The following is a 26848-nucleotide window of genomic DNA, read 5'->3' as shown; positions in this document are numbered from 1 at the left end:
GTGCCCTCCTGACCCCCCCCGCTGCCCCCTCGTGCCCTCCGGCTCCCCCCCCGCTGCACCCCGTGCCCTCCTGCCCCCTCCCCTGCTCCGATTCTGTCTGGCCCAGCCCGGCCCGGCAGGGGTTAACCCCCGGTGCCCGCCCCTGTCTGACGTCACTTCCTGCGGCCGGGGGGGGGGGGTGTGGGCGGTTCCCCCCTTTAAGGCGGCGGCGCCCGGCCCCCCCCCTCCCCGCGTCGCCGGCCGGCCGGGCCTAGCCATGGTGCTGCTGTCGGGCCGGGAGCGGCGGGCCGCAGGCGGGCAGGCCCCGGAGGAGCCTTACCTGTGAGTGCGGGACCCCCCCGGGACCGGGGCAGCCGGGGTGGGGGCGGTCCAGGCCCGGAGCCCCCCGCCCGGGGAGAGCGGAGCAGCCGGGGGGGGGATTCCCCTATGCCCAGGGGAGGGCTCCTGCCCCGGGGGGGTCCCCTGCCCAGGCAAGGGCGACCATAGCCCCCCCCTTTCAGGGAGGAGAGATATGGGGGGGGTGTTTCCCTCCCCCGTAGGAGAGATTCCCCTCCCCCCTTCCCTGGGGTGGGGGGTGCAGAGGGAGGGGGTCAGTCCCCACGCGTGGTCAGTTCCCCCTCCCGGGGGGGGGGTCAGCGCTCCCCCCTGTTGATGATGATTATTCTTCTTCCTGCTTCTCTGGTAAACAAGAGGAACTCCCCCGTTGGGTAACTAGAGGGTGATTCCCCCTTGTTTCTCCCTTCAGGGAAAATAGGGGTTAAACCAGAACCGCTCCAGTCTTCTAGTCCCCAGGTGGTGCCAGCCTGCACAGACTGGGGGGGGGGCGAGCCCAGAGTGCGCATGACTGGGCCCATGACAGATGTCCATCCTGGTGCTAAACGCAGGACTGGAAGGTGCCCAGATCCACAGGGAGGAGGCTGGCCGAAGAACCGATAGAGGGGAACAGCCTCAGGTTTCCTCTGCCTCATTTAGGGCCACCCTGGCCCCGTACCTGCTTTTCCCAGCTCAGGGGCGAAGGCCACTGCCTCCTCCCTCCCCACTTCCGTCCTGGTGACAGATAGAAAGTCACCTCTCGGTTCCCTCCTCCCCCGGACTTGTTGATCCACGCCCAGGGAATGCAAAGCCTTCCGGGGTAGGGCCTCTTTGAACCTCCACAGGGCCTGTGGTCTAGCCCCTCTGTGACCCACTCCAGCCGTGAAAGGACAAGGCCTTGTCTGCCTGCAGAAGTGGCTCTGGTTTAAATTAAACTGACAGATTCTTGTGTAGAAGCTCTTCCTCCCCCCTGAAATAAAAAACCAGTGCCGCTGTCTTATGTAGACAACCCCTAGGCCTCTTGCCTGTACGATTCCCCAGCCCAGTTCTTCCCTGCTTTGCACCTACTGCACCTGTGCTAGGTGGATATTATCTCACCAACCGGAATGGTTGCGTCCCACTCATTTGGAAAAGGGGTAAATGACAGCATGGTCTGTCTAGCAGCATAGATGTGGTCTCTATAACCCCGGAGTGTAGACGCAGCCAACAGTGATGGATGGGGTGGGGTTTTTCCATCGCTGTAGTAATACCACCTCCCCAAGTGATGGTAGCATTTTTCCATTGACCTAGCTGCGTCTGCGCTGGGGGTGTGAGGTCGGCATAGCCATGGCACTCTAGTATAGATTTTTCACACTCCAGGTCTGTCTGAGTTTTAAGTGTAGGCCAGGCTTTGGGCAGGTACTTCTATGGCCCCCGTTCCCATAGTATCTGAAACTTAATGTATTTACCCTTGCAACACCCCAGGGCAGTAGGGAAGGATCATCACCTCCATTTGAGAGGGGACACTGAGGCACAGAGTGACTAAGTGACTTGTCCAAGGTGTGTCCGAGCAGGGAATTGAACTCACGTCTCCTGAGTTCTGGACTTTAGCACTAAACAATCCTTCCTTTGAGTCTAAGACAAAGGAGAATCAGACCTCTGGCTGTCCACCAGCACTGGTGTTAGACCATGGGTCTCAACCTGGGAGTCTAAATGGACTTTGGGGTGTTGTAACTACCCTGTAGTCTGTCAGTGTTAGATGGGAACAGGCAAAGTCCCTGAAAGCTCCTGTTGTAAAGGGGGGGAATGGGGCCTGAGTATGGAAAAGGCTGAAAGCAGCTGAGTTAGATGAACCTCAGGAAATGGTAACATGCTTTGTTTTGTACTACAAGACCTTTTTTTTTTTTTTTTTCCTATTATTTTTTGGCTGGAAGCATTGGGTGTATAAGGGAGATAGGATTATTACTGGGATAATTAGCTAATTATTGTTTACACTGAGGATGCTCTGCATTTATATCCCCTTTCAACCAAGGTAACCAAATATTTTATGGAGTTCAGTTAACATTATCATCCACATCTTGTGAGCAAAGCTGGGCCCAGAGAGAGAAAGAGCCTTTAAAGAACTGGTTTTGAGCAATGATGTGGAAATCTGCCATGTGCATGTTGGGATTGTGAGGTTTGGGGCTTGCTTTAGCAAGAGCTCAAACTATTCGAATGGCTGGAAGCTTGGACTGTTTATGCCATTGCTAGATCTGGACTCCAGAGCAGTGACTTACTCAGCACACTTCTGTGAGCTTTGTCTCTGCTCCTCTACTCCCCATTTTTAACTCACACCTGAGAAGGAGTTGACTCTTAGAATAAGAAACAGTTGAGTGAGATTTTACACTCTCTAGGAGCATGGCTGTCAGCCCTGTGATGCTGAAGAACAGCAGCATGCAGCTTCTCTGGGGGAAGCTGATGGCATAGAGGATATCTCTGGCCTGAAGAACTCTTTGCCACACGGAATAGAGATTCTCTCCCTGGTATGGTCTCACTGAAGAAAAAAATCAGGACATGGAGGCAAAATAAAAACCTAGCCCTCATCCCATTTCTTTGTGCTGTTTGCAGCTGGTAACCTACCGCCAGAGCCTTCCCGTCTTCCAGATGGTGGGATAGCTGGGCCGATGCCCCCATTTACATAACATACATTTCATGAGGGGGATGTGTAGTGGGCATCAGAGTGGCAGAACTAGGGTATTCCTGTAGCTATAACTGAGAGGCATTTTCCCCTTTATGAATAAGCACACGTGGAGGGTTACAACATCCACCTATGTTATTGACCTCAAGCTACCACTCAGCAGGACTCTTAAAGCTAAAGCACCAGAGCTTCAAATGTTCCCCTTGCCTGGCCAGTCACTGGGAATTTGACCCATCAAACCCATCTGTTTGTGGAAGTCTTAGCCAGCATTAGTCACAGTAGCATGGAGAATTCCTATCCGCAAGGTGCATACAGCCACATAGAGAGAGACAGCCCGTGTTCCAAGGAGTTTACAATCTAAACAAGAAAGATGAATTCTAATCCTGATTTTATAGATGGGGACACTGAGGCACAGATACATTAAATGACTTGCTTAAGACCACATAGGAAATCACTGGCAGAGCCAGGGATTGAACTGAGATCTCCTGAATCCCACTCCAGTGCCTTAAACATGAGGCCAACCTTCCTTATGCACTGTGTTGTTAGCATGACCCAGACAGCAGTTGCTTTGATTGCAGGACCCAGAGGTCTGTCCCTTCTGTGTAGTCAGACTTCAGGATTCAGACGGGACACTTTCAAAATACAACCTGCATTACAATTTCTTGTGTTCTTTTCTTAAGAATACCTGGGATTATTAGAAACGTAATGTGGCTTTTTTTTGTCATTTATGCTATTTGCTCTTTACATCAAACTTAGCCTACGATGACAATTGCTGGGTGTGTCTGGTGTGGTCTCAGACACTAGCACAGTGCTGGTTGGGGCAAGTTTTAAGTCTTTTTAAATTAAGTTGAGTCATGAATTTCAAATCTCTCTTCAACCTGCGCCCAGTTGGGCTGTGACATACTCTGAGATGGGGATTTTATGAGTATCTGGGATGTTATCGATAATACGAACAAAGTGAAACCACCTGGGCTCATGAGTCAGAGGGCCCCAGTGCACAGATTAAACTGGGCAGAAAGAAATGGATTGGCAAGGGGAGATCAATGGGTCAAAGCGAGGTGAGTTGGAGTATGGTAACACCCAGACAAGATCAGGGCCCTGTTGCGCCGGGTGCTGTACGTAGTGAGAGACTGTCTCTGCCCCCAAAGAGTTTAGGGCAGAATCCTGGATCTGTTGAAGTCCATGGCAAAACTCCTGTTGACTTCAGTGGGCACAAGATTTTCACCATCTAAATAGACAAGATAGGCAAAGGGTGGGAGGGTGGCAGAGCCAGGAATAGAATAATAATCCCTGGCTTTTCTACATTGCTTTTCACCAGCAGATCTCAAAGCCCGTTACGCAGGAAGGTCACCATCATTATCCGCATTTTACAGGTGGGGAAACTGAGGCATGCATGAAGTGACTCCTGCAGCAGGCGGCCAAGCCAAGTGCAAAACCCGGGTCTCCTGACTCCCAGTCTAGTTCTGTGTCCATGAGTTCAGAGATGGGGCAAGTAGAAAGGCCTCAGAGGCAGCTGCAGTGGGACTCTACTGGCTCTGTTGCAGGAAGGGAGTCCTAGAACGAAGGGGGTCTCTGCCCTTGGCCTGATTCAGATGAGGATGGATAAAAAGACAACCACCGACTGCCTTGGAGGGACATGAGAGAGAGAGAAAGGTGGTCTCCGATCTGCAGTATCCAGGCCTAGGATATGTATTTAAAGTGAGCATAAACTTTAGCCCTAAACTCATAACACTGTGACTCACCCGGTTGATGCTGCATGGCTACCCTTGTCGTCCTTGCCCCATAAGGCTCCAGTGGGTCTGAACAGCAGGACCTCAAATGAGACAAAGCCAGGTGTAGTAACTGGAGGAAGTATCACAGGTGGGAAGAGGTGGTCCTCTATTCCCACAAGCTTGTAAACTTGCCTCTGCTTAAAGAAGCAACTGAAATGTAATTTGTTTCAAACAGTTGAAAGTAGTTTCAGATGCTAGATCTGCCTGTCTGCCAATTTTTTCTACAGCTGTGCAATTTTCCTATTTTTTAGAATGTCTGTCTCCTGTTGCTGAGTGGAAAGGAAACCCACACAAACAAAAGGGGAAACAAACAGTGAAACTGACGGCACACAGCCTTCTGCCGAATGCACAAAGACTGAAAAAAAAAAAAAAATCTGCCAACATTTTAAATTGTGGTGTTCTGGGATGCTAATGGTAACAATGGCAGGTTTTAAAAAAAAAAATCAGGTAGAAACTCTTGTGTTCTTAAAGGGAAACAGTCAATTTAGACCTTCAGTGAACCCTCTTAAACTCATGCTTGGGTTTAATCTTTGCCAGGAAGTTCAGCTAGACCGGGGTAGTCAATAAGCAGACTGTGGGCCAAATCTGGACTGCCAGATGCTTTTGAACAAACCCTGAAATATTTTTATTTATCATTATTTTTTTATTATTTTTTCTTGAGTCTGTCGCGCAAGACATTTGGACCTTGACAAAAAATAGACTGTCCCTGAGCTAGACCGTGTGTGTCTGTGCATAATATAAAAACCCTGGCCTTCAAAATAGATTTATATGATCAATAAAAGCCAAGAAGCCTGTGGTGTGTGAGTATATCAAAGTGGTGTCTTTTTCTATGGTGCTTTAGATGCTCAGATTGCAATAAAGCTGGTTGTTGGCATGCAGCCCGGCTAATGTGGGTAGAATAATTTTGCTTTGTATCACACAGGGCGGTAGCAGGTGACTCTCTCATTTGATTATCAGTTACCTTCACTTTGAAGGTCAAGTAGTTCTATTTCCCTGTCTGGCATTTATATGCTAATTTCACATGGCTGTACAGGCAACTTATTCAGCTTGTAGCTTTCTCTCTAAATGGATTTCCTGTCCAGATGTGCATGCTTTCTCTAGGGGTCAGGGCAGGGTTATCTATCATTGTAGATCAGGCGAAGGAGCCTCAGTTCTTGTCCTAGCTCTGCTTTGTGACTTACAACTTGAGTGTTCAGACAAGGACTAGTGCTTTGCCTGCAGTGGTACAGGTCAAGTAGCACTGCCCCAGTGTGGAGGCAGTTAAAGGCACCTTAAAGCAGCCTAGCTTTTTCCCCTTCCCTGACAGCAATAACATAGACTGGTATAAGGCACCTTGCTACTGGTAGAGCTGCATCCTTACTAGGGCTGTTGTACAGGTATAACGATTGTGGTGAAAAGCGACACCCCTAACCAAAATAGTTACACTAGTGCAAAACTTACAGAGCAGGCCCGAAGTGCTCCGGATGGCTGTTTGCCTATCTATCAAACTGAGACAATACTTAACGTTTCTGAAGTGCTTTGAGATCCTTGCCGAAGTGCAAAGAGTCAGCAGCTACGGCTGATGCCCCGTGGGCCGTTAATAGAAGCAGCAGCATAAATCAGGGCTTGGTGTAGTGACCCCTTACTGGAAGGAGCTGTCTTAGTTCATTCACTCATGCATCATACCAAGGAATATCAAGAAATCTCTGAGCCTAATTCTCCCTTTACTCTTACAGAAGGAATGCCAGTTGAATTCCTCTGGATTTACACTGGTGTAGCAGAACTGAATGCGTTCCTCTGGGGATTGCTCCCCTGGCTGGTTGTCAAGACTTGCCCTCCCAGTCTAGCCCCCCAGAATGGCACATTCTCTAACTGCTCATTGAGCTGCTAGGCAGGTTCTAATAACAGTCTAGGGGTACTTGAGAAGCAGAGGTGCCACTGGGTGAAATTTGTCTTGGTTCTGCTGAGAACCAGGCTTTCTGTTTCCTTGCATGTTGGCAGAGTTGACCATAAAATCTTGCTGTTGCTTCACGGCCACCGAAGCTGTCTAATCAAGTTGGACTTCGAAGCCTCGAGGAACTGAGGTGGTTGTTTTGGGAGTCCTTTTTTGACTGCAGCTTTGGGTGAATTTGACACTGGCTGGCACAAAGCCTGATGAGAATAGGTGTCATCCGGGCTTCCCTCTGCTGCCTCCTCTCCCCCATAGCTCTGCTGATGTGTCTTAATTCTGACCTCTACCCCAGCCCTGGTTCCTGGTACACGGCTCTTGTGATGGCCCTCAATTCGGACCTGCAGGCCTGCTGCTCTTCTAGCCCTTTGCTCCCCATTCACAGCTGATCCGATCCACCCCAGAGCCCCTTCTTACTATTCCAGCCCTAGCTCCCCTGAATCTTCCAGCTGTGCCAAACCTTGCTAGATCTGACCGGAGCCCCTGAACAGGTAGGACCTCTTGCAATGTATTCTCTGTCTCTCTGTAGAAGGATTGAAGACTGCCTGCCTCCTCTGGGGAGCTCCCCGTCCAAGAGGTTCTCCCCCTCCAAACGGAAGCAATACTACATCAACCAGGCCATCCGCAACTCCGACCTCATCCCAAGGGCCAAAGGGCGCAAGAGCCTTCAGAGGCTGGAGAACAGTAAGAATCAAGCCTTTTCCTCTTGCCCTGCCTCTGCCAGCCTTGTCTGCACTAAGCAGTCTCTTACCGCTGGGGTAGTCGGGTCTGTTTCAGTGGGAGCTGCTTGCGGCACAAGGGACCGCTCCTGGTGGGTGAGGCTGGTGGAAACTGGCCCGGCGCTCGCGCGGCTCCTCCGTGCCGTGGGACTGGTACGTGACTGGAATAGCTTAAATCAAGTCACTGCAATGGTGACTGCATGGAGCCCTCGGTACCAATGGGCCAAGGCTTTCAAAAGTAACACGGGGAAGTACTCACCTTGAGACACTTTTAAAGAGACCTGACTTCCAAAAGTGCTGAGCAGTCACCCTCTGAACTCAGGTCCCTTTAAGGTGTCAGGTTGTGTAGTCACCTGTGCAAGCCTTGGCCAATGTGGTGCTGCTGCTTATATAAAAGGCTCCCCATATATTTCTCTCCGTTGTCCTGTCCAGCCACAGCCCCAGTCCCAGCTGTGGTGTGCTGCTGGGTTTGTGTTGTGCCAGCGTTTGAGCCCCACGCTGGGAGTCGAGCTGGAATTTCTCCCAGTGATCAGAAGCCCTCTTGCTGAGAGCTGCTGTGCCTGGCACTCCCACTCCTTGTTTCTGAAGGGCTCTGTTTCCTAGCTCGGTACCTGCTGACCCTGCTGGAGCGGGATGAATGTGGGAATGAGGACGGGGAACTCGCTCACCCTGCTGCCCCCAGCACCTTCGCCGAGGCCTGCAACAACGAGATGTACATGGAGGTAGGTGTGCTCCCAAACCTGCCCCGTGCCCTGGGCAATCCTACTCGCCAGGTTCACACCGTCAAACCTGGGCGTAAAGCGTCCCGTAACGGTAACTCAGGGGCTATAGGAACAAACACTGGCTAACACTCAGCCTCTCTGCTGTTGAGGAAGTGACCTGCCCAGGTCTGCACAGTGAATCTGCCTTGGAGCCAGAATTAACACTTAGGAGTTCCTGGTTCCCATCCTTGATCTTGGCCCACTAGTCCACGCTGCCAGCGGGTCTGGATGGTCTGCAAGTGATGGAGACTAGGGCCTAAGGTGTTTTTATAGCCCCTTAAAGTGCACAGAAGGCCTCTATCCTGCCCTTCCAAGGGTGCCCCAGGGGCTCCGGAGTGGGGTGGAGCCTTTGCTTCATACGTAATTAACAAGCACATCTGAGAGCCAAGTGCTGGCATCCAAATTCAGCACAATGCCTCGTGTGCACAGTTTAGCCGTGGTCTTCTGCAGGCCAGGCTGGCAGGCATGGGGAGATCTGTGCTGCGATGGTTCTCTGGGGGTCTTGGGTTGACTCTGGCTGGGAGCAAGGCTCCATGTCCGCCCTCAAAGGCAGCGGAAATTCATACCAGGAGATCTTTAGGCTGGACGGGGGAGTTTGCAACCGTCTGCGGAAGTGCTGCGATGTGCCTTCTCCTGCTTCCCTTGGGCAGGGGCCTTGGAGATCATCTTTAAGGTGCGAGCTCCAGACTCTCCTACGATGGGCCTATCCTGGGGTGATCACTGGAGTATTTATATATTGGGAAGGGAGGCCATGTCTTAATTCACACTGGGGTCTGTTTTTGTCCAGAAACAGGCTTCAGCTGATGGGCTGGTGAGGGTAGGGAGTGGGTTGAGGCAACGGCAGCTTTTTTTTCTTTACCCCGAAGAAGATAATTCCCCTGTGGAAGGAAAGTTCCCGGGGGGTGATGTAGACAGTGTTGCACTTAGACAAGCTTACCTCCTCTGGGGCCTGTCGCAGCGGTGGGCTTGGCCTATGCCAGGAAACACTCAGGAGCCCGACTGGAGCTGAATGTGGAAGGGGACTTGCCTCCCAGCATCACCGTTCACTAGTGAATGCGACGGTTTCCTCAGTTAGGGCAGTGAAGTTAAAAGCTGTGAAGAAACTCTGCCGCCTTAATGCTCGCTATTGACTAGCTCAGTAAAGGCCGATTTCTATCTGCCTTCCCATCCCCCGGGACTGTATGACGAACGGATGCTGCGGACGCATCATTGGAGAAGCTTAGTTAGAGGGCGGCTTCTGTTTTTTGTCTTTCTCATCCCGGGGATGCTAGAATAATTTCTCTTTGAGGTGATTAAATGGGTAATTAACCAGGGAAGGACTTTACTGGCTGCTGCTTGGAGTAGGAGATTGTAATGAGCTGTTATGCCCACTGCACGCTTCACCGATTTGATTGCCCATTCAGACCAGGCTGCCCGGGGGAGGGGGAGGGGGGTGTTTCCTCCAAGCAAAGTAATTCTTCAGAGTCTCAAGCCCTGGCATTTGAGACGTTCCCCAGGTGTGAGAGCCACAATTAGCTGAGGCGGCTGTAAACACAAACAGCTAGAAGAACGCTGCTGTCCACACACTGCCTGATGCGTGATCATACCAGGGAAAGCCTCCGTCTGCCCAGCAAGTGGGCAGAGTTCATACAGTGGAACTTGCAGTTTTCTAGATGCTCCATAGGCCGACATGCGACGCTCCATCTAGATCTGCAGAGGCCATCAGAAACTCCCGTGCCGACCTAGTTCCTGCTCAGGTTCTGACTCAGAGGTGCTGTCCGTTTCGGGAAGTGCTGTATCGAAGCAAGCGGCTCTTCCTGCTAAACGGGTGTCTGCTAAGTCAAGGCTTGCCTTGCCTGGCCCTTCTGTGTCACTCTTGTCACTTGCAGCATCCAAGAGCTGGCTTGTGTCTGGTATTCAGCCCTGTGTGACGCTCTGACACGTCCGTCCAAATAGGTCTCTTGCCAAACCTCCATCATGCAATCAGCTGTGCAAGATGTAGCAACCTGCTTTGTAACAAGAAGTTTGGAAATGTTGTTTTCTCTCTCCTATCTTAGCTGTTTAGGCTTTTAACGTTGCACACGAACAGAGGCAGCTAACCGGAGAGCATCGGCAGCGGTAGCTGCGGACTCTGTGCTTAGAGGTAGCGGGACTTGGTGAGTGGTGTGTTTGGGCAGGCTGACGTCTGAGTGGGTGATTGCTGCCTGGTGGTGAGGGGCAGGGCTGAGCTAAGCAGGGAGACTTGGCATGAAAAGTCACTTGCTGGGTGTACTTGAGAGCCATGAATGGAGGCGATTTTGAGGTGGCCAGTGGTGGTGACCTGCTGCGGATGTGTCCTGTTTTCTTTCCTGCCTAAAGCCAAAAGGCACTTTCTGTGCATGAAGTGCAAGTTGGTGGCTGTGCCTGAGGAAGAAGGTTCTTGGATTGGAGAGGGAAGTAGAGATGCTACTGAGAATCAGAAGCTGAGGAGTTCCTAGACAGCCAGGTTCAGGGCATATCAGTACTCCAGGTTCAAGGAAGAAAGGAGCTGGCCACCAAGGAATCAGAGGAGACCTCGCAATGTGTAACCAGCAGAGGCAAGAGGTCACAGCAGCATTCTCCACAGCTGGGGATCGATGAGGATGGGCAGGCTGTGAGCACCAGAGAGAAGAGGACCAGAAGGAACTCCACACAGCTAGAAGCTTCCAATCGATGCCATGGGAAACCTGAAGAAAATACTTCTCAAGATACCAGCTGGTCCAAAGGGATGGAGAGATGTGCAGGATGCACATGTGAATGGCTGTTTAGACCAACCTGTGGGTGGGGGAGACAGAGGGAGATAATCAGGTTCGTCCACAAAGAGTCCAACCATCTGAGGAAGACCATCCTTGCTGGGGATTCAATATTCAGAAGAATCAGAAGAACGTTCTGCAAGGGACGAGCCGACAACAGGATGCTGTGCTGTCTGCCCACAATCAAGACCCAAGATGTCTCTCTAAGGCTGGGTAGGCTCCAGAAGTCTGTTTTCGAGTCACAGATAACTTGGAAGAAAATGATGTCGAATGCTTATGGATCAGTGTCCTAACAGATAAAGCACAGGGTGGGGTATTAGCTGGTGTTTGGTACAGACCACCAAATCACTCTATGGAACAGGATGACCATCTCTTCACGCACCTGCCTATAATGTGTAAAGGAAAAAAGCTGCATGATCATGGGGGGGCATTCAGTTTGAATCACACAGGCTGGAGATTTCATGCTGTCAGTAATAACACATCTGTGAAATTTCTAAATATTAGAGATGACAATTTCCTAACTCATAAAGTGTTGCATCCAGCAAGGGAGAATTCTACATTAGACCTTGTCTTGACAGATAAAGAGGAACTGATCACAGAACTAAAATTTAAGAATAGCTTAGAAACAAGTGATCCGGACTTGATCACATTGATAATGTGCAAACCAACAGCATATATATAGTATTTAGTGCTTTAAAAAGGCCAGTTTCACAATACAGAAGACTTATGCGCCCAATCATCTTGGAAGAAGAATTTAATTAAAAAAAAGTGAATGATAATTGGGAATTGTTTAAGAACACTTTACTACGTGTCCCAAAAGTTACAATCGAGGAAGAAGGCTATGTTGGTTTTAAAAATGACTTGGTTTAGAGGGGAAGTGAAGGCAGCTATAAAATATAAAAATTAAAAAAACATAACAAATGGAAGGGGAAGTTGAGAGTAATGAATATAAATCAAAGCTAGGAATTGTAGAAAATTGATAAAGGAAGCAAAGTGACACAAGGAGAAATCTCTAGCCAGCAGAGTTAAGGACACTAAGAAGGAGTTGTTTAATTATATTAGGAACAAAAAGAATCCTAACTAGGGTATTGGGTTCATTAGTAGATGGAATTGGTAGAATTGTCAATAATTATGCAGAAATGTTCAATAAATATTTCTGTTCTGTATTTGGGGGGGAAAAAGAGGTAGTCATATCATACAAATAACACCTTTTCCATTCTATTAGTATCTCAGGATGATGTTAAATAGCAGCTCCTAAAGTTAGGCCATTTTAAATCAGCAGGTCCAGATAACTTGCATGTCACAAGGGTAAATGGGATGACATAGGTAATGATAGACCTCTCAGTTTCATGTCAGTCCAGGGCAAGGTAATGGAGCAGTTAATATTTGACTCAATTAATAAAGAATTAAAAGACGGTGTATCATTAATACCAATCAACATGGGTTTATAAAAGAGAGATCACGTCAAATTAACTTTTGATTATTTTTTAATGAGATTACAAATTTGCATGATAAAGGTAAAAGTGTTGATGTAATCTACTTAGACTTGTGTAAGGCATTTGACTTCGTACCACACTACATTTTAATTTAAAAAAAAAAAAAATCTAGAAAGATATCAAGTTAACATAGCATGCATTAAATGGATTAACAGCTGGCTAAGTGATAGATCTTAAAATGTCATTGTAAACTTTGAATCATCATTGAACAGGTGTGTTTCTGGTAGGATTCTGCAGGGGTCTGTTCTTGGCCCTACGCTATTGAACATTTTTATTAATGACCTGGAAGAAATCGTAAAACCTTCTCTGATGAGACAAATTGGGGGAGTGGTAATTTGGTAAGCGGGGCATAAGCAAACACTGTGGTTTTAATCGGGCTAAATGCAAATCTATACATTTAGGAGCAAAGACTGTAGGCCATGCTTACTGAACGGGGGACTCTATCATGGGAAAGAGTGGCTCTGAAAAAGATTGTGGGAAGATGTGGATAATCAGCTGAACATGAGCAGTCTATGTACCTATATGGAGAACAAATGTTTAAGAATGGGCTCTTCAAACAAGCAGAGAAAGGTATAACATGATGTAGCGGCTGGAAGTTGAAGTTGGACAAATTCAGATTGGAAACGCGGTGTAAATTTTTAACAGAGTAATTAATCATTGGAACAGTTGACCAAGGGTTGTGGTGGATTTTCCATCACTGATGGTTTTTAAATCAAGATGGGATGTTTTTCTAAAAGCTCTGCTTTAGGGATTATTGTGGGGGCAGTTCTCTGGCCCATGTTCTGCAAGAGGACAGACTAGAAGATCACAATGGTCCTTTCTGGCCTTGGGATCCATGACAGATAGAATACAGCATCAGCTTGCTCATGGGTGCTTTTTAATGCAGAGAAGGCTGATCTCTACCCCAATTTATCCAAGATCCAGGGGCAAGGCTGGGGCTGTGAATGCAGGACTAAAACCTGTAATAAACTCAGCATGTAGGTAGCCTTTTATGATCAAAGTGTGCATGGGTGAGAAGGCATAAATTAAGGTTCAGCTCTGAGATCAGTTGGATTTCATAAATGGCACCATCACATCAGCACATGGTTGGACTCTACATATAAATGGTGTTTTTTAATTAAACGTAAAGTCTAAAAAGACAGCAAACCTGCATTTCGTATCTCCGAAACAATCTGATGGTCAGTGAACAGCTTGACCCAAACAGATGCGTCTTGCAGGGACTCCTGGAATACTCCATGGGTCAGAGGAGCAAAGTCCGAAGCCCTTTCGGAGAATATTCTGCCACTGGTTCCAGAGTTTTCAGCCCCAGGAACTTACCGCAGAGTAGCCTGGAGGGTGATCACTGCCACAACTGGGGCCATGCAGAACTTCTAGAACCAGAATGGACACCTTGAGTGCATCCAGAATGAATGAGTTGCCAGTTCAGAGCCGGTGTTACCGGATCATAGTTTGGAGCTCGTATCTCGAGAGGTTGCGTTGCTGCCACTCCCATCAGTGGAGAGGCCGTAGCAGATTAGTCCCTCTGGGTGTAACTCAGGCATTGTTGCAAGGGCGGGGCGAGGCAGGCAAAGCTCTCCCTGTGAACTAGTCTGTTCATCTCTGTTCCTAGCATGCTGTGGCTTTTCTAGGCTGGCAGAGGACTTCACTGAGCAGATTTGCCCCCTCTGACAAGCGGGCAGGGGAGGCAGTAATTTATCCAAGTTTCAAATGGTGCTTGGAGACCGCAACTTTGCATGTGGCTTCAACACCTGAAGTGGCCGAGTTCTAGTGACTGAATTGGAATCCACTGCACACGTCTACACTGAAGTTGTGGTGTGCCTTCCCTTGGCAGATCTGGAACGACTTCATGAATCGGTCTGGTGAGGAACAGGAGAGAGTTCTGCTCTACCTAGAGGAGGAGGCGAAGAAGAAGCACAAGAGGAAGCCCCCTGTTAAAGAGGAGGACAAGTGGAAAGGTACAGAGGAGGGGAAGGGAAGGCTGGACAGGGCTGACTTTGCTCACATCTATCTCCTACGCCACACAGTGCTGGAGAAGCACAGCAGCCTGACCTTCTGCTGAAAGGAGCAGCAGGGGGCTAGTTAATATTGATCCTAGATTTATCCAGTGTCTGCCCATGGGGCAGGTCTTGCCACCCAGAGCTGTGGGGGTAAATTCAGCCCTGCTCTGGTGCTGAGGCTAGTCCAAGACAGAGGAGAGGCAACTCATGGCTCCCTGACTCCAGGCATATGGCAGAAGGGGATCACTGGGGTGACTGTCACAGCCGTGCCTCTTCCTGTTCCAGATCCCCCTTGTTTATGCTGCCCTCAACATGCCCCTTCACTGGAGATGCTCTGGTGGGGAGGAAGCTGCTGCTGCTTATGCTCTTTATAAGCTACAAAGAGAAGATGCCTGGCTGATGTCCCCACTGGGGCAGAGTTAAGGTGACTCGTGCGCCTTGTTTGAGGAGTGCGACCTTAACTCGGCATTTGCTGGGTTTTTCTAAGCTTTGAGGGCAACGTTTGAGGGTTACGTGTGCCACCGTAACATCCCTGGAACAGAACTGGGAATGCAGGTTCTGTGAATCTGCCTCTTTTTCTTTGTTTCCTCCAGAGCATCCCGCTTACACGCCAAACGAATGTTTCCAGCGCATCAGCCGCCGGCTTCGCACTAAGCTGAGACGAGGCAGAATCCCCATGGTGAGTCCCTGTCATGTTGTTGGTCAGGTGATCAACCCGGGGTTGGCTTGAGCTACTCTGCTCTTTGGGCCGGAAGCTCCCAACTAGAACTAGAAGTTTCCTATAGGGCCAGGGACCCACATGCCTCTTCTGTCCAGTAAATCAAGCCAATGCTAGTTCTGACGGTTCCTGTTGATGATGCATCTTGCAACTCCAGAGTAGGTCTGTGCTGCAGCTGGCGTGTGATTTGCAGCTCGTGTTCGTGGACTTGCACTAGCTTTAACCTAGCCAGCTCGCTAATAAAGAGCAGGGAGGAGGGGGCGATGCAGGCCGCACAAGCGAGCGGGAACCCAGGGAGACGAGGTGGGCTTGCAGGGGTGGCCAGAGAAATCTGGTCTGTTCAAGAGCGGAGCGGCTCAGAGATCAGGGATTTTGGGAGCGGAGGAAAATGGTGCCTGTAATGTCTAGGTTTCAATGGGACCCAGGTCAGGAAGGACTAAATCTTGCCATCTGCTGGTTGTTCAGTGACCTGGGGGGGTCGGGAGGCGGTCCAGTATCTCCAAGGTCTCTGGCTAGCTCCTGGGATGTCCACATCACACGAATCACTGCCATCGTTGCCCTCCCTTCATTAATAAACCTCAGCGGAGGGAAGCTCAGGAATGAGCTGGGGCACTGAGATGACGCTCGTCTGATCCGTAGGTCGCTCCGTGTAGGCGTGAGGGGCGTTGGCAGGCTGCTGCGGGGAAGCTCCCACGGCTACAGCTTGTGCTGTTCCTATTCTGGAGAGGGAGGATTTACCCTTCCAGGCATCCGACCCCTTGCCCCTGATTCGCCACAGAGGAAGAAGGGGTCTCTACTAGACTTCGATTCTCCAACGTCCTTTTCATGGGCCCCTGCGCCCGCGTGAAGCGAGTGGAGCAAGCTCTCTAGGAAGCGGGTGGGGAAGAGACTGGCATAAATGAATGAAGGCTGCAAAAGGGTATCTAGGCTTCATGTGCCAGGTGCACGTTCCCAGGATGCACCTCCGTTGAAGGGAGGAAGACGTTACACTTAATCTGGTATAAATCGGCATAGCAGAAGGCGTACACAGACAATTATCCCTTGTTACCGACGGTTGCTTGGGCTCAGCTGCCTTTGTTTCGTTTCTTCTGGGCTATAATTTTCTTGGTCGGTATTAATGCTGCCTCTGCTCAGCACCTGCTTTTAAAAGCAGCCCCAGTTTGTGCCAGGTGTTGCTGCTCCAGGGTGCTCTCCAATTGAAGTGATGTGTACTGCTAATTTCCTCGGTCACGGTGCTCTAAAGAGCTGTGTTGTAGCTGCTTGCTGCTTATACTCAGGGGCAGGCAGCGAGAGGCTGGAGTAACATCCTGAAAACTTTTTAGCTGCTGCCCACTTGTTAGTGCGAATATAAATATTTACTGGGGGAGACTAGAAAGAGGAAACATACCAGCACTTAGTTGCTCTTCACCAGCTATGGAGCTGAACGCTGCTGCTCTGGGATTCTTTCTTGCCTTGTGCCGCAGAGAATGAAATTTCCCTCCATCCCATCCCCATCGAACATCCGTCTAAATGCTGTGTATTGCAGGAGAGCCTAGAAGCCCCAGCAGAGATTGGGATCCCATTGCGCTAGGTGCTGTGCATATGCAGGGAGAGGTGGTCCCAGCCCAGAGCCAGAAGAGTTTGCAGATTCCCACTCCCAGCCAGCTCTGTTACTCTTGTAGCACAGCAGCTCCTGGGCAGCTGGCCCCTTGCCTCCATTGCTTCCCCTCTGACAGGCCTTTACAGCCCCAGGTGTAGCCCACCTGCCTCCCTTTAATTTGCTCAGATGGGCCCACCTGCTCTGATACAGGGGAGCTAGGCCTGGTCTACTGGGGCTCGCTGATCTGCCACCAGTTTAGGGGTCAGATCCAGAAAGCTACATTTTCTTTATTTTTTTCCAAACCTGGCTCGGATTACAAATTCAGAGAAGTTCCTGGAGTCCAGTCCCTGTGAACAGCAGCGTGCATCCGCTCCCCGCCAGGACAGGTGAGGCGGTAGCTTCTGGCGGACAAGAGAACACGACTTCCTGTAGGGAACGAAAACCACATAGGCCCGGGAGTTGGCAGCTTGGGGTTGTGGAAGGCACAATGTCTTGGCAACCGTCCACTTCACAGGGAGATGTCTGAGGAACTCGTGGCGTTCTGTCGACTGGATGCGCCCGTCTTCTAGCCTGCAGCTGGTGACCTGATGGTGCTTTTGAGTTGCAAATTGGCTTCTCAGCTCTATTGTCACCCTCCCCACTTGATTCTTATTTTTGCAGGGGACCCTGGAGTGTCTGGAGGAGGAGTTGCTGGCCTTTTTCTCTGTCACCCCTCACTCTGTCTACACAGCAATGATGGACAATAGGTAATCCTTCTTCCTTGCTGCTGGGACGCCAGGGCGCCATTGCTCCTGTCCTGAGGGGGGTGGTGGGGGTTGCACAGTGACTCCTGCGTGAGCTTGTTCCCACTTGGTGATTAGGTCCCTGGGTGTGTGTGACAATAAATGGGATCTTGGGGCTGATCTTGTTGACTGAAGGCACAAACCGGACAGAGCTGCCCCAGGAAGTGACATTTGACTCAAGTTCTTCAGAGTTGCAATGGAGACGTGGGGACCGGCGGCTTCTGTCCGCATCCCCTCGAGTCCAGCCCTTTGCCTTCCAGCTCCCAAATGAGGGCGTGTCCACACTGCAGTAAAACACCCGCAGCTGGCGCGTGTTGGCTGACTCGTGTTTGTGGGGCTCAGGCTGTGGGGTTATAAAATTGAGATGTAGATGTCCTGGCTTGGGCTGGAGCCTAGGCTCTGGGACGCTCCCCCCTCATGGGTTCTCAGAGCCCGGGTTCCAGCCCAAGCCCTGCGTTGACACCAATTTTATAGCCCTGTGAGCCTGAGCCAGCTGACGCAGGCCAGCCCCCGGCCTTTGACTGCAGCATAAACATACCTCAAGAGTCAGATCTGATCTGAGACCGCTGGCTGGAGAGGGAATCAACTGGCCCAGCCTCTTTAAAGAGAGATGGACGGATTAGCTCAAACCTGAGGTTGCGTACCCTGGTAGCTTGTTGGCTGCAGGCGGCATAACATGCTGTGAAGTCTCTGATCCGTGAACTCTGATGATGGCGAGTAAAGGCAGAGGAAGCACATGGGGATTTTGAGAGGTTGACCTGAGAACCGCTTGTGACCAAAGCCTGGTTGGTTTGTTTGTTCCAGCTTTGAGCGGCTGCTTCTCCATGCTGTCTGCCAGTACATGGACCTCGTCTCTGCTAGTAAGAGCCTTGTTTTGGTTCTCTTCTCTCATCTGCTATCGCTCCTCTCCACCTAAGCCCTCTCCCTCCCCGCCCTCCTCCCAACCTGCTGAGACTTCCCCTGCAGCTCCTAGATAACTCTGCCCTGTATCGCAGTACGCTGCCTGCAACTTCCGCTGCAGCAGTGGCCAGAGCATGGGGCTGGGAGCCAGGAATTTCAGCATTCTAATCCCGGCTGAACCAGTGCATCACTGTGCAGCCTGGGATGTCTGTTTCGGTGCTTAATTACACAGCTCAATGAGTCTTCTCGCAACCCCCTCGACTTTGTCCGGGGCTGAGCTTCCCTCCCTGCTCTGCATCATCAATTGCCGTCCCTCTCCATGCACCCTCCAGCCCAGCATGTGGATGGGGGAATGAAAATCTGTTCCCAAGCTGCAGCACCACTTACAGCTAGCGGGGTGTGCATTGACGGAGATGGAGTATGTTGTGTGGCCTGGCTGGTGGGCTGGGAACCACGTTCACTCTGGTGTGTCAGCAAGTCAGTGGGAGTTGCTGCAGCCTATACAGGGGTTGAGTTTGGCCCAGAGACTCGCCATCCCACTGCAGTGCCAAGCCCTTGGGAGAAGTGCTGTGGTCCTGGAATTGATCTCGCAACTGGCTGCTGCTCTGGGTGAGTGAGAAAAATGCTGCCATCCTTCCACATGTTCATCTGGAGTTTTGGCTCAGCTGGTTCAAAACAACCAGCTATTCACTTGGCCCAGTCAGTTTCTTGCAGCATCAGTCTTTGTCTGTGGCCCGCTCCCTTCCAGGCAGTGAGCTGGTCCAGCCACCAGGAGACAGCAGAGGAGTGTCTGGAGGGCATTATGGGCGAGCGGGGCATGCTGTGTGCTGTCTGTGCTCGAAGGGAGCTCCTGGGATGAGGCTGACTTTCTGTTGGAAATGAGCACGTACGAATCCTCACTGGGAATACAGCACCCCACAGCCGGGAGACACTCTGGTTTAGCGGCTCAGATGTGGGCTGGACTGGTTTCGAATTCTGCCAGAGGCAAGTCATACTGTCACTTTGTGCCTCAGTTTCCCCATCTGTAAAATGTGGCTGACCATCCCTGCCTCTCTCTGGGACGTGCTTTGAGAGGTCATTGTGAGGGTCTGCAAGCACGTGTGCTCCTGTCCTGTTCTTAAAACAGTGCACACAAACATTCTGGGTCTGGCTCAAACTGACCCCCTCTGGGGCTTGCATTTTATCAACTTAGCTGCCCAGCCCCCCGAAACGTCCTCCTTAAGTAACAAAACACAAGCCTCTGCCTACGAGTTCTCCTGAACACGGCTGTTGCTGCACTGTTCTCCATGCAGGACACGCTTGTCCATGCCTCTGGTACCTTCTGCTTCAGGCACTCTTATCCTTTATCCCCCTGGATTGGAACTAACGAGACCCACCTGGTCTGATCGCTGGGGGGAGTCAGTGGAAGCGCACTGTATCTTTCCGCATGGTCCTCAAACCTAACCCTGTGATGTTAGATCTGGCTGCGTGAGAGATGATGGTGTGATCTGGCTCCAAAACATTCCCCTCTAAACGCCTTCCTCTCTCCGTCCAGGTTCTGACTTGGAAGGGAAACGCCAAATGAAAGTGAGCAACAAACACCGAGTCTTCCTGCCCCCGGAGCTGCTGCTGTCTGCCTACCTGGAGCAGATGAGCTGATAGACCTGGAAGATGTCCCACCCCCTGCTTGGTGCTCTGAAGGCTTCTACAATCCCCATACCGGCTAGTCATCTACTCAGTCCTTAGCCTAGAAGTGGGACTGGTCCCCACCCTCGCGGGCGATTCTCTGCTCTTCTACAACAGCCTAACTGGCGGGTGGGTTTGTGTAGCGGGTTAGAGCCCCGATCCGTGCGCCCTGCTTCAAGATAGGAAAGCATATCTTTCCCATCCCTGTTGAGCACTGCAGGCACCTCCTGCAGCTGCCGCTGTCCCTTCCCCCTGTGGCACAAGCTACTGCAACACAGGAGGTCTCCAAATTCCTCCCCCTGATGATGGTCATGGTTCCACTCAGGGCTTCTCCGTTCTGCTCCCGGCACCCAGTGGAAGGCACCATCTCTGCTCTGCGGAGCGGTGCCTGGCAAGGCTGGAGCCACCTGTTGGACAGCACAAAACGTCAGCCTGCCTTGTGCTCAAGCATCCAACCCCCTCTCAACACGTCCTCACGGCTGCCTCTGTTCCCATGGCTCCCGGCCTCTTGCAGCTGGGCTGCTAGGAGGCTGAGGCCTTCGCTCTAGGTGGGCAGAGTCCTAGTGGTTGGGCTGGGTGTGGGTGGTAGGGGCTGACTCCGTGAGTTTCCCCTGCTGCGTGTAGGTGGCTATAGGTTTTACGTTTTACAGATTGAGAATCCAGCATGGTTCAGGGTGATGGTTGAAGTCCTGTTTTACAGAAAATGGAATTATGCTTTTAACTGTGCTGGGGGAACAAGATAGCTCTTGAGTAGTGCAGATGGGCCTGTAATGTCAGCCCCTTCCGGCCAAACCCTGCCATCATTACTCTGGCACATGGGCCTCTTCGTTTGGCAGGGGGACTCCAGGACCGGATGCTGCAGCACAATATCGTCACACTTCAGATGCGAGACCAGTCTGGAGGCCAGCTGCCCAGTGCCGTGCTCAGGGTGGGGCTAGGCGTCTCCCAGCCGTAGATGTGCTCCCTGGAAGCGTGTGTCTATAAACCAGCTAATTTCAAACACACGCACACTCCGTCCTGGTGTGACTCTGACTTCACCCCGGTGTGAACTGGAAGCAGTACTTTGTGACAGAACAGTTCCGTTTGGCTCTTAGCATTTCAGCTGCTCTGACCTTGCAGCTGAGCGTCTGAATTGGTCTCATCCCTCAGCTCAGCAAACACTTAAGCGGATGCTTAAAGTTTAAGCGCTTTGCTGAGTTAGGACCTGAATGGCCAGCGGCTGCCTGGAGTATTTCCCTTGTAAATTGCATTTCAGGAAGCAGGGCGGCAGGGGAGCAGTCTTGGGTCAGTTACCACCGAAGACACCAGCCTTTGGTGGGCGGGACTGCTTTTAATAGAGGGGGGCTTGGTTTGTGCCTAACCCTGTTTTCCCCCCCACTGAGTAAGTGCTTTAAACCAGCCCAGCGAGGACATAGCGGGCTCAGCCCTAGATAGGGGGCGTAGATCCAACCGAATGCGTGCATTGGCACTTGTAAAAAGGGTCTGGCTCCATTAAGTATCCAGGCAAGGCTCAGCGCCCCCGCCCTGCCCTGCTGGCTGAAGAATCCGCCTGCTTGGTTTTGTACTGGGGAGAGCTGTCCGTTAGTTCGTACAGACGCTAAGAAGAGAAGCTGTCCGGGGAACCAGACCTGAGTGGGAGTAACTTAGCCCATTGTTTAATGCCTCCCTGCAGATTTGCACCAAGCAAACAGTCCTCTGGAACGGTGCAAGTTATCAATGAGACATTAACACAAAGGCCTGGCTTCCTCTGCAGTGAGGGGTCTTTTATAAATATAATAGTGTGTCTTTTATACCAATTTGTGTCTGTGTACGTGGGATGTAATCCAGACCCTCGGCAGCCCTGCTGCTCACTGGGGTAGCTGGGTGGCTTGAGCTGAACATCACAGCTTGTGCTGCCTGGGTCTGCCAGGAGCATCGCGGGGGGGGGAGGCGGGGGCGGTTTATATCATGGCGCAGTTTAAATGGCTCGGTTTCCACCTCTGTCGTGCCGCAACGAGCCCATGTGGATGTTTGTGGGTTTTAATATGTATGCTACATGTTGGTGTGTGTTTAATTTGGTGCGTATCGAGAGCTGCTCTTACCTGTATATAGCAGCTGGTTTAAAAGGAGGTGTCAGGTTTGGTTCGCTACCTTGCTCTGCTGTGTCACTGATCACACCAGTACGAAGAGGGGAGGGGAAGCTCCCATAGGGGAGTTCTCTGCTGGTGTGAGTAGCAGAGAGCCCTGACTGAAGAGCACGTCCTGTACTCTCTGCACAGGGACAGGGCATGATTCTTCTCTTCTCCGCTCTAGTGTAGCTCTGTTGATTTCACTGGAGTTACTCCTGATTCATACCGGTTAGTGACCAGAATTAGGCCCACAGACGGCTGGGCAGGGGAGGATCAGGCCCATTTCCCCTCTTCTCATTGAGCACCAGTGTAAATTTACGAGTGGCTGCACTGCTGCCAATGGAGCTATGCTGGCTTTCCCCCGAGTGGGTGGAGAATCAGGAGCCATTGACATCTCCTTTTCTCTTGTAAACCAGCTTGATGTGTGTTTAAAAAAAACAAAACTTTTCGGCAAAAAAAATCTCGTCAGCAACAAACTTGCTCCTGACACCAGCGCTGTCCCAGGTGTGGGGATTCTGGGGTATCTGGACAATGCAGCATAGCAGACTGCAGCACTTGACCTCCCATAGAAGCAGCTTTGTGTGTCAAACCCTCGCACCATCCTGGGAGCTGCTCTGGGCAGAAAAGACACCTGGCTCTCTGCCAGACTCCCTGCTCTGCTCTCCCTTAGGCCCTGTGGCCTGGCTTCCCCTCCTGCCATCTCTGCACGCTGCGTCTCCAGCCCGTGCTCCTGAGAGACCTGGTCTGGTTAGATGATGCAAACCAAAGCGATCTTGGTACCAGCGGTGCCTCTGTGCAGTCCACCACCTGGGCAGGAACATGCTGTGGATTGTAACGTGCGTATGGCTGTTGCGTGCCATGCTTCCGGGAATGTTTAAAGATTTTTTAAAACTTGTGTAAATTGCATAATCCAGCCCGAGCTCTTGCCTCTGTTTAAAGGGCCGTCACCTGTTCATACTGCAGCCTTTACCTGCCGTGTGGAGCAAATCCACGTGTGGCGTGAGTGGAATCTGTAAGGCTTTAGTCTGCTGTAAACCAGAGGCCAAAACTGGGGCTTGAGCTGAAAGAAAAAAAAAAAAAGGTTCCTTCTGAGCTGCCTTAGCTGTTGAAGATGTGTGTACAAGTCAATAAATCATGGTGCTCCAGAGTCATCCCATCTGCTCGTGTGTCATGTAAACGCGGTCGCTTTCTGCCCAAGCCAGTGTTCACGGGTGGCATCGTTAGGAAGAGATGTAGGACGTGAATGGAATATCTTGTACTCTGATGTGAGGCAATTAACTTGTGAATCATTCGAACTGGAAGAAACTCCATCAGAAACCCTGGAGCATTCTCCAATCTTCTATTTAAAGAGAAAAGGTGCTAGCTGGGCAGTTTAAATCCACTTCATGTCATGGCTATTGAGAAACTGACATAGGCGTAAATTGTGTTTTCACTCAGTCTACCACACAAAAGCTCTGTCCTCCCTAGTAGCTGATTTCTTAAACTACTAGACACAGCCCACCTGGTTTTCTTAAAGGTGCTTGTGTACAATTTGTAAAGTGCCTTTTCTGTTTTTGTTTTCTTAACAGTAAGAGACCTTGTCTCTTCACACGTTCTACCAGTTGAACTAAACAGATGTTTTCCCTGGCCCTCTTCCTACCCAGCCTCTATGTTCCTCTGGGGGTCCCTTGTCTCCCCTCTGCTTAATCAGGGTCCTGCCTCAGCCTCCCTCCTGGAAGACCTTTTCCTCACCCTCTGCACTTTCCACCTGGTGCTGTCTCTGGCCCTTCCCCCAGCTGGGCTTTATCGCCACATAAGCCTGGCTCTTTCCACCGCTGTGGCTACCTTCTGCTCTTTAGGGGCAGTTGCCTGATTTCCCCTTGGGCAGGGCTCGGGCAATCTGCTTGGCTTGGCCCCAGGCACTCTAGCCCCTTGGCCAAGCCTGCCTGTTACAATGTGGTCCTGCTGGGTCTGAGGCATGGGAGTTTTCCCCTCATTAGGTCAGGACTGATTTCCCCCGCCTCCCACTTTGCAGGACCCCATTGCGCAGTATCTTGGCTCTCTACACGGGCATGTGACTCTTCACGGCGAGAGGCAGACCCACCTGGTGGCTGGTATAGAGGCAGGTCCGTGATGCTGGGCCTTGAGCAGAGGGGTGAATGTTGCCTGGTTTAGGGCAGAGGGGGCAATGAAGGCAGGTGGGGTTTCTTCTTGGTCCACTTCAAAAAACCTCACCCCTTGTGGCACCCTTCTTACACTGCTGGTGGGAGGCTCAGGGCTTGAAGAGCAACAGGGCTGCAGTCAGGAGCATGATGCAGCAAAGAAGCTGGGGTGGGTGAAGTAGGGCCAGGGCTGGGATAGCAAATGGGTGCGGGTTGAGCTTGAGGGGGTTTATCAGAGCTGGGGGGGGGGGAGGGGAACCGAAGGGTGAGAAAGCCGGGGGTGGCTGTGGATTGGATTAAAGGGCAGGGTCCTCTCCATGCAAGGGAACCCTGCAGCCCACCTTCCTTCAGAAGTCTTGACTCACACCAGTGCTATCAGACAATCAGGCACGAGCCCTGCGTTCCTTTGCTAACAGTGTTCTAGGAAAAGGCGCCCGCCTTGGCCATGAGCGAATCTCAGCAACCGGACGAGAATCCTGACAACGACTCCATGGGGCAGCGGGCGAGGACGTCGCTCTGCAACTTGTTTGCCTGTTCCGTCCGAGAGTCTGGGTGTGAACAGCCCTTGCCATAACTCACTCAGCTCCGCTGTGCTCATATTAATGGAGTCAACGACGGCCGTGGTTAATAAATGTAGTGCCGGGGTGCACAAGGTTTGCATCGCCCGGAAATGCAGCAGGGGCGTTAATGCAGGGAGTCAGGCTGTCTGTGCACGTTCACGCTGTTTAATAGCTGAAGGCAGCTGCCAGGCTGAGGAATACCCACCTCTGGAACACCTTCCTTAAGTCTTTCCCTCTTTGCATTAATCATTGAACAGAACGACCAACCCTCGGGCCCTGCCCATGGAGCCCAGGGCCACGGCCGAGGTTGGGCGTCTCAGGGAATAGGGGGTTGACAGGTTGGCAATGGGTGCTGGGCTGGTGGCATATCCTGGGCTTGGGGTCAGGGGATGAGGGGAAAGTTGATGGAATCGGAAGATGGAGGATGCTGAGAGTAAAAGGCTCTACAATCTGAACATCTTGGGCCAGCTCCTCAGCTGTTCTTTCAATCTTCTTTTCTCTATGGGGCTGTTCTGATGGTCAGCAACTTCTCTCTCCTTCCCCTGCGTTTCCTTCAATCTCTCTGTCCAGTGGGTCAGTCTCTTTCAGCTCTCTTCACCCACTGCCCACTTACCCACTCTTTTTAGTTCTCCGTCTATCTCTTGCCTCCCTCCTTCATTCATGCCCCTGTCCCCTTTGATCACTGACAGTCGCCTACTTGCCCCTCTATCCATCCACACCGCTGCCCCTCTGGGCCACTCGCATCCTCCGCTGACTTTACCACTCACATGCCCACACCCTACCGATATATCCACCAGCCTGTAGCCACTGAGCATCCAGACTCTAAGGAACCAGGGGCGATGCCTGTTTGGCCCTCCAGCCTAATCAGAAAGTGGGACTGATGTCACGGGGGTCCCTGCTGCTTAGGGACAGACGGGGCTGCCTCAGCCCCTTGCAAACTGCCATGGAGCATGGAGACACAGGACAGTCAGGCCCTAATAAGAAACTTTATTCACAGGCACAAGGACATTAAAGATACCAGTGTGATAGAGCCCCGTGACGTGCATGCTCCGGTCCTCTGGCTCTTGCCAATTACCGGCTCCCCACACAGCCTTTGGAGGTCTCTGATTGCCACCCATTGCGGAGAAGCATTACCTCCTGCTGCCAGGCTGCAGGGAAGGCAGGACCCAGGGAGAGAAGAAGGAAGTCCACAAGGAGGGAGAGATGTAAGAGGATCCCAGTGATTGAGAGGCCTCCTGGGCTTCCAGCCAGCCCAATCATCAGAGCTGAGGCTGAGTTTGGAACAGTCTTCGCTTCGAATCCTCCTGCAGGTTCTGATTAGCACCGTCAGGCCCGAGGACTGAGTCCAGATGGATCCTGCAGGGCTTCCCAGCACCACCTGCTCTCTGTCTGGTTTTCTCATGTTGCACTTGTTCATTTCATTGGGAGAAGGGGCGGATTGCAAGTGCATTAGACTAGCCTCCATCTCCCTGGGCTGGGCAGGGTGGAGGAGCAGGGGTGATAATGGGGCGGGCACAAGGGGAACAATGTTTTCTTCCACCTGCTAGGGCAATCAGGCAGCATTAAACTGGCTGGCTGAATAGCCCTGGGGGATCAACCAGCATCTCCCGGGTGTTCACAAAGCACCAGGCCAGAGGAGCGACTTTAAGCCCTGTCCCAGAGGCTCTGCTTGATTGCACTGTGTTATGTAAAGTGGGTGGTTCTAAACTCTTGGGGGCAGGGAGTGTCTTTTTGTTCTGTTTGTACAGCTCCTAGCACCGTGGGGCCCTGGTCCATGCCACGGACGGCCAGCTACTGCCATGAGACAGCTAATAATAATTCAAACAGGGCTTCACAGCTGTCAGGAGGGTATATGGGGTCCAAGTTCTTGGGTTGTTTCATGTTCCTGGGACAGGCAGCATGGAAAGGGGATGGGCTTGTGTTGCAGGAACAGACCAAGGAGCTGGGTAAGTCAGGGTTGGCACTAGGGGCTGTAAATCTCTGCCCCCATCCAGCCCACGATAGC

The 26848-nt window shown here is 51.4% G+C and overlaps 1 protein-coding gene across 4 annotated transcripts; it reads left to right on the top strand.

Moving 5' to 3' along the window:
• The first annotated feature begins 228 nt into the window (after positions 1-228).
• R3HDM4 (R3H domain containing 4) lies at positions 229-24892 on the top strand. 4 transcript variants are annotated; one of them, XM_067558995.1, is made up of 8 exons: positions 229-321; positions 7197-7351; positions 7990-8108; positions 14225-14348; positions 14984-15069; positions 17348-17433; positions 18274-18329; positions 19904-23293. In XM_067558995.1, exons 1-8 carry the CDS (start codon positions 257-259, stop codon positions 20005-20007), a joined length of 795 nt encoding a protein of 264 aa, XP_067415096.1. In that variant the 5' UTR covers positions 229-256; the 3' UTR covers positions 20008-23293. The 4 variants fall into 4 exon arrangements, with proteins under 4 accessions (XP_067415096.1, XP_067415107.1, XP_067415114.1 ...); XM_067559006.1 differs by lacking the exons at positions 18274-18329; positions 19904-23293 and adding an exon at positions 24700-24892; XM_067559013.1 differs by lacking the exon at positions 18274-18329.
• The last annotated feature ends 1956 nt before the right edge of the window (positions 24893-26848 follow it).

This window comes from Emydura macquarii, unplaced genomic scaffold, assembly GCF_026122565.2.
Source record: "Emydura macquarii macquarii isolate MOO-44397 ecotype Brisbane River unplaced genomic scaffold, CSIRO-AGI_Emac_v2 contig_306, whole genome shotgun sequence".
NCBI lineage: Eukaryota > Metazoa > Chordata > Testudines > Chelidae > Emydura > Emydura macquarii.
This window is presented reverse-complemented; position numbering and strand designations above follow the sequence as displayed.

What these genes read in the sequence shown, in the direction of transcription:
- R3HDM4 (XM_067558995.1), top strand. Translation starts at nt 257, where the DNA reads ATGGTGCTGCTGTCGGGCCGGGAGCGGCGGGCCGCAGGCGGGCAGGCC. An exon ending in ACAACGAGATGTACATGGAG is followed by an intron (nt 8,109 to 14,224) that starts GTAGGTGTGCTC and finishes TTCCCTTGGCAG; the next exon opens with ATCTGGAACGACTTCATGAA. An exon ending in AGAGGAGGACAAGTGGAAAG is followed by an intron (nt 14,349 to 14,983) that starts GTACAGAGGAGG and finishes TGTTTCCTCCAG; the next exon opens with AGCATCCCGCTTACACGCCA.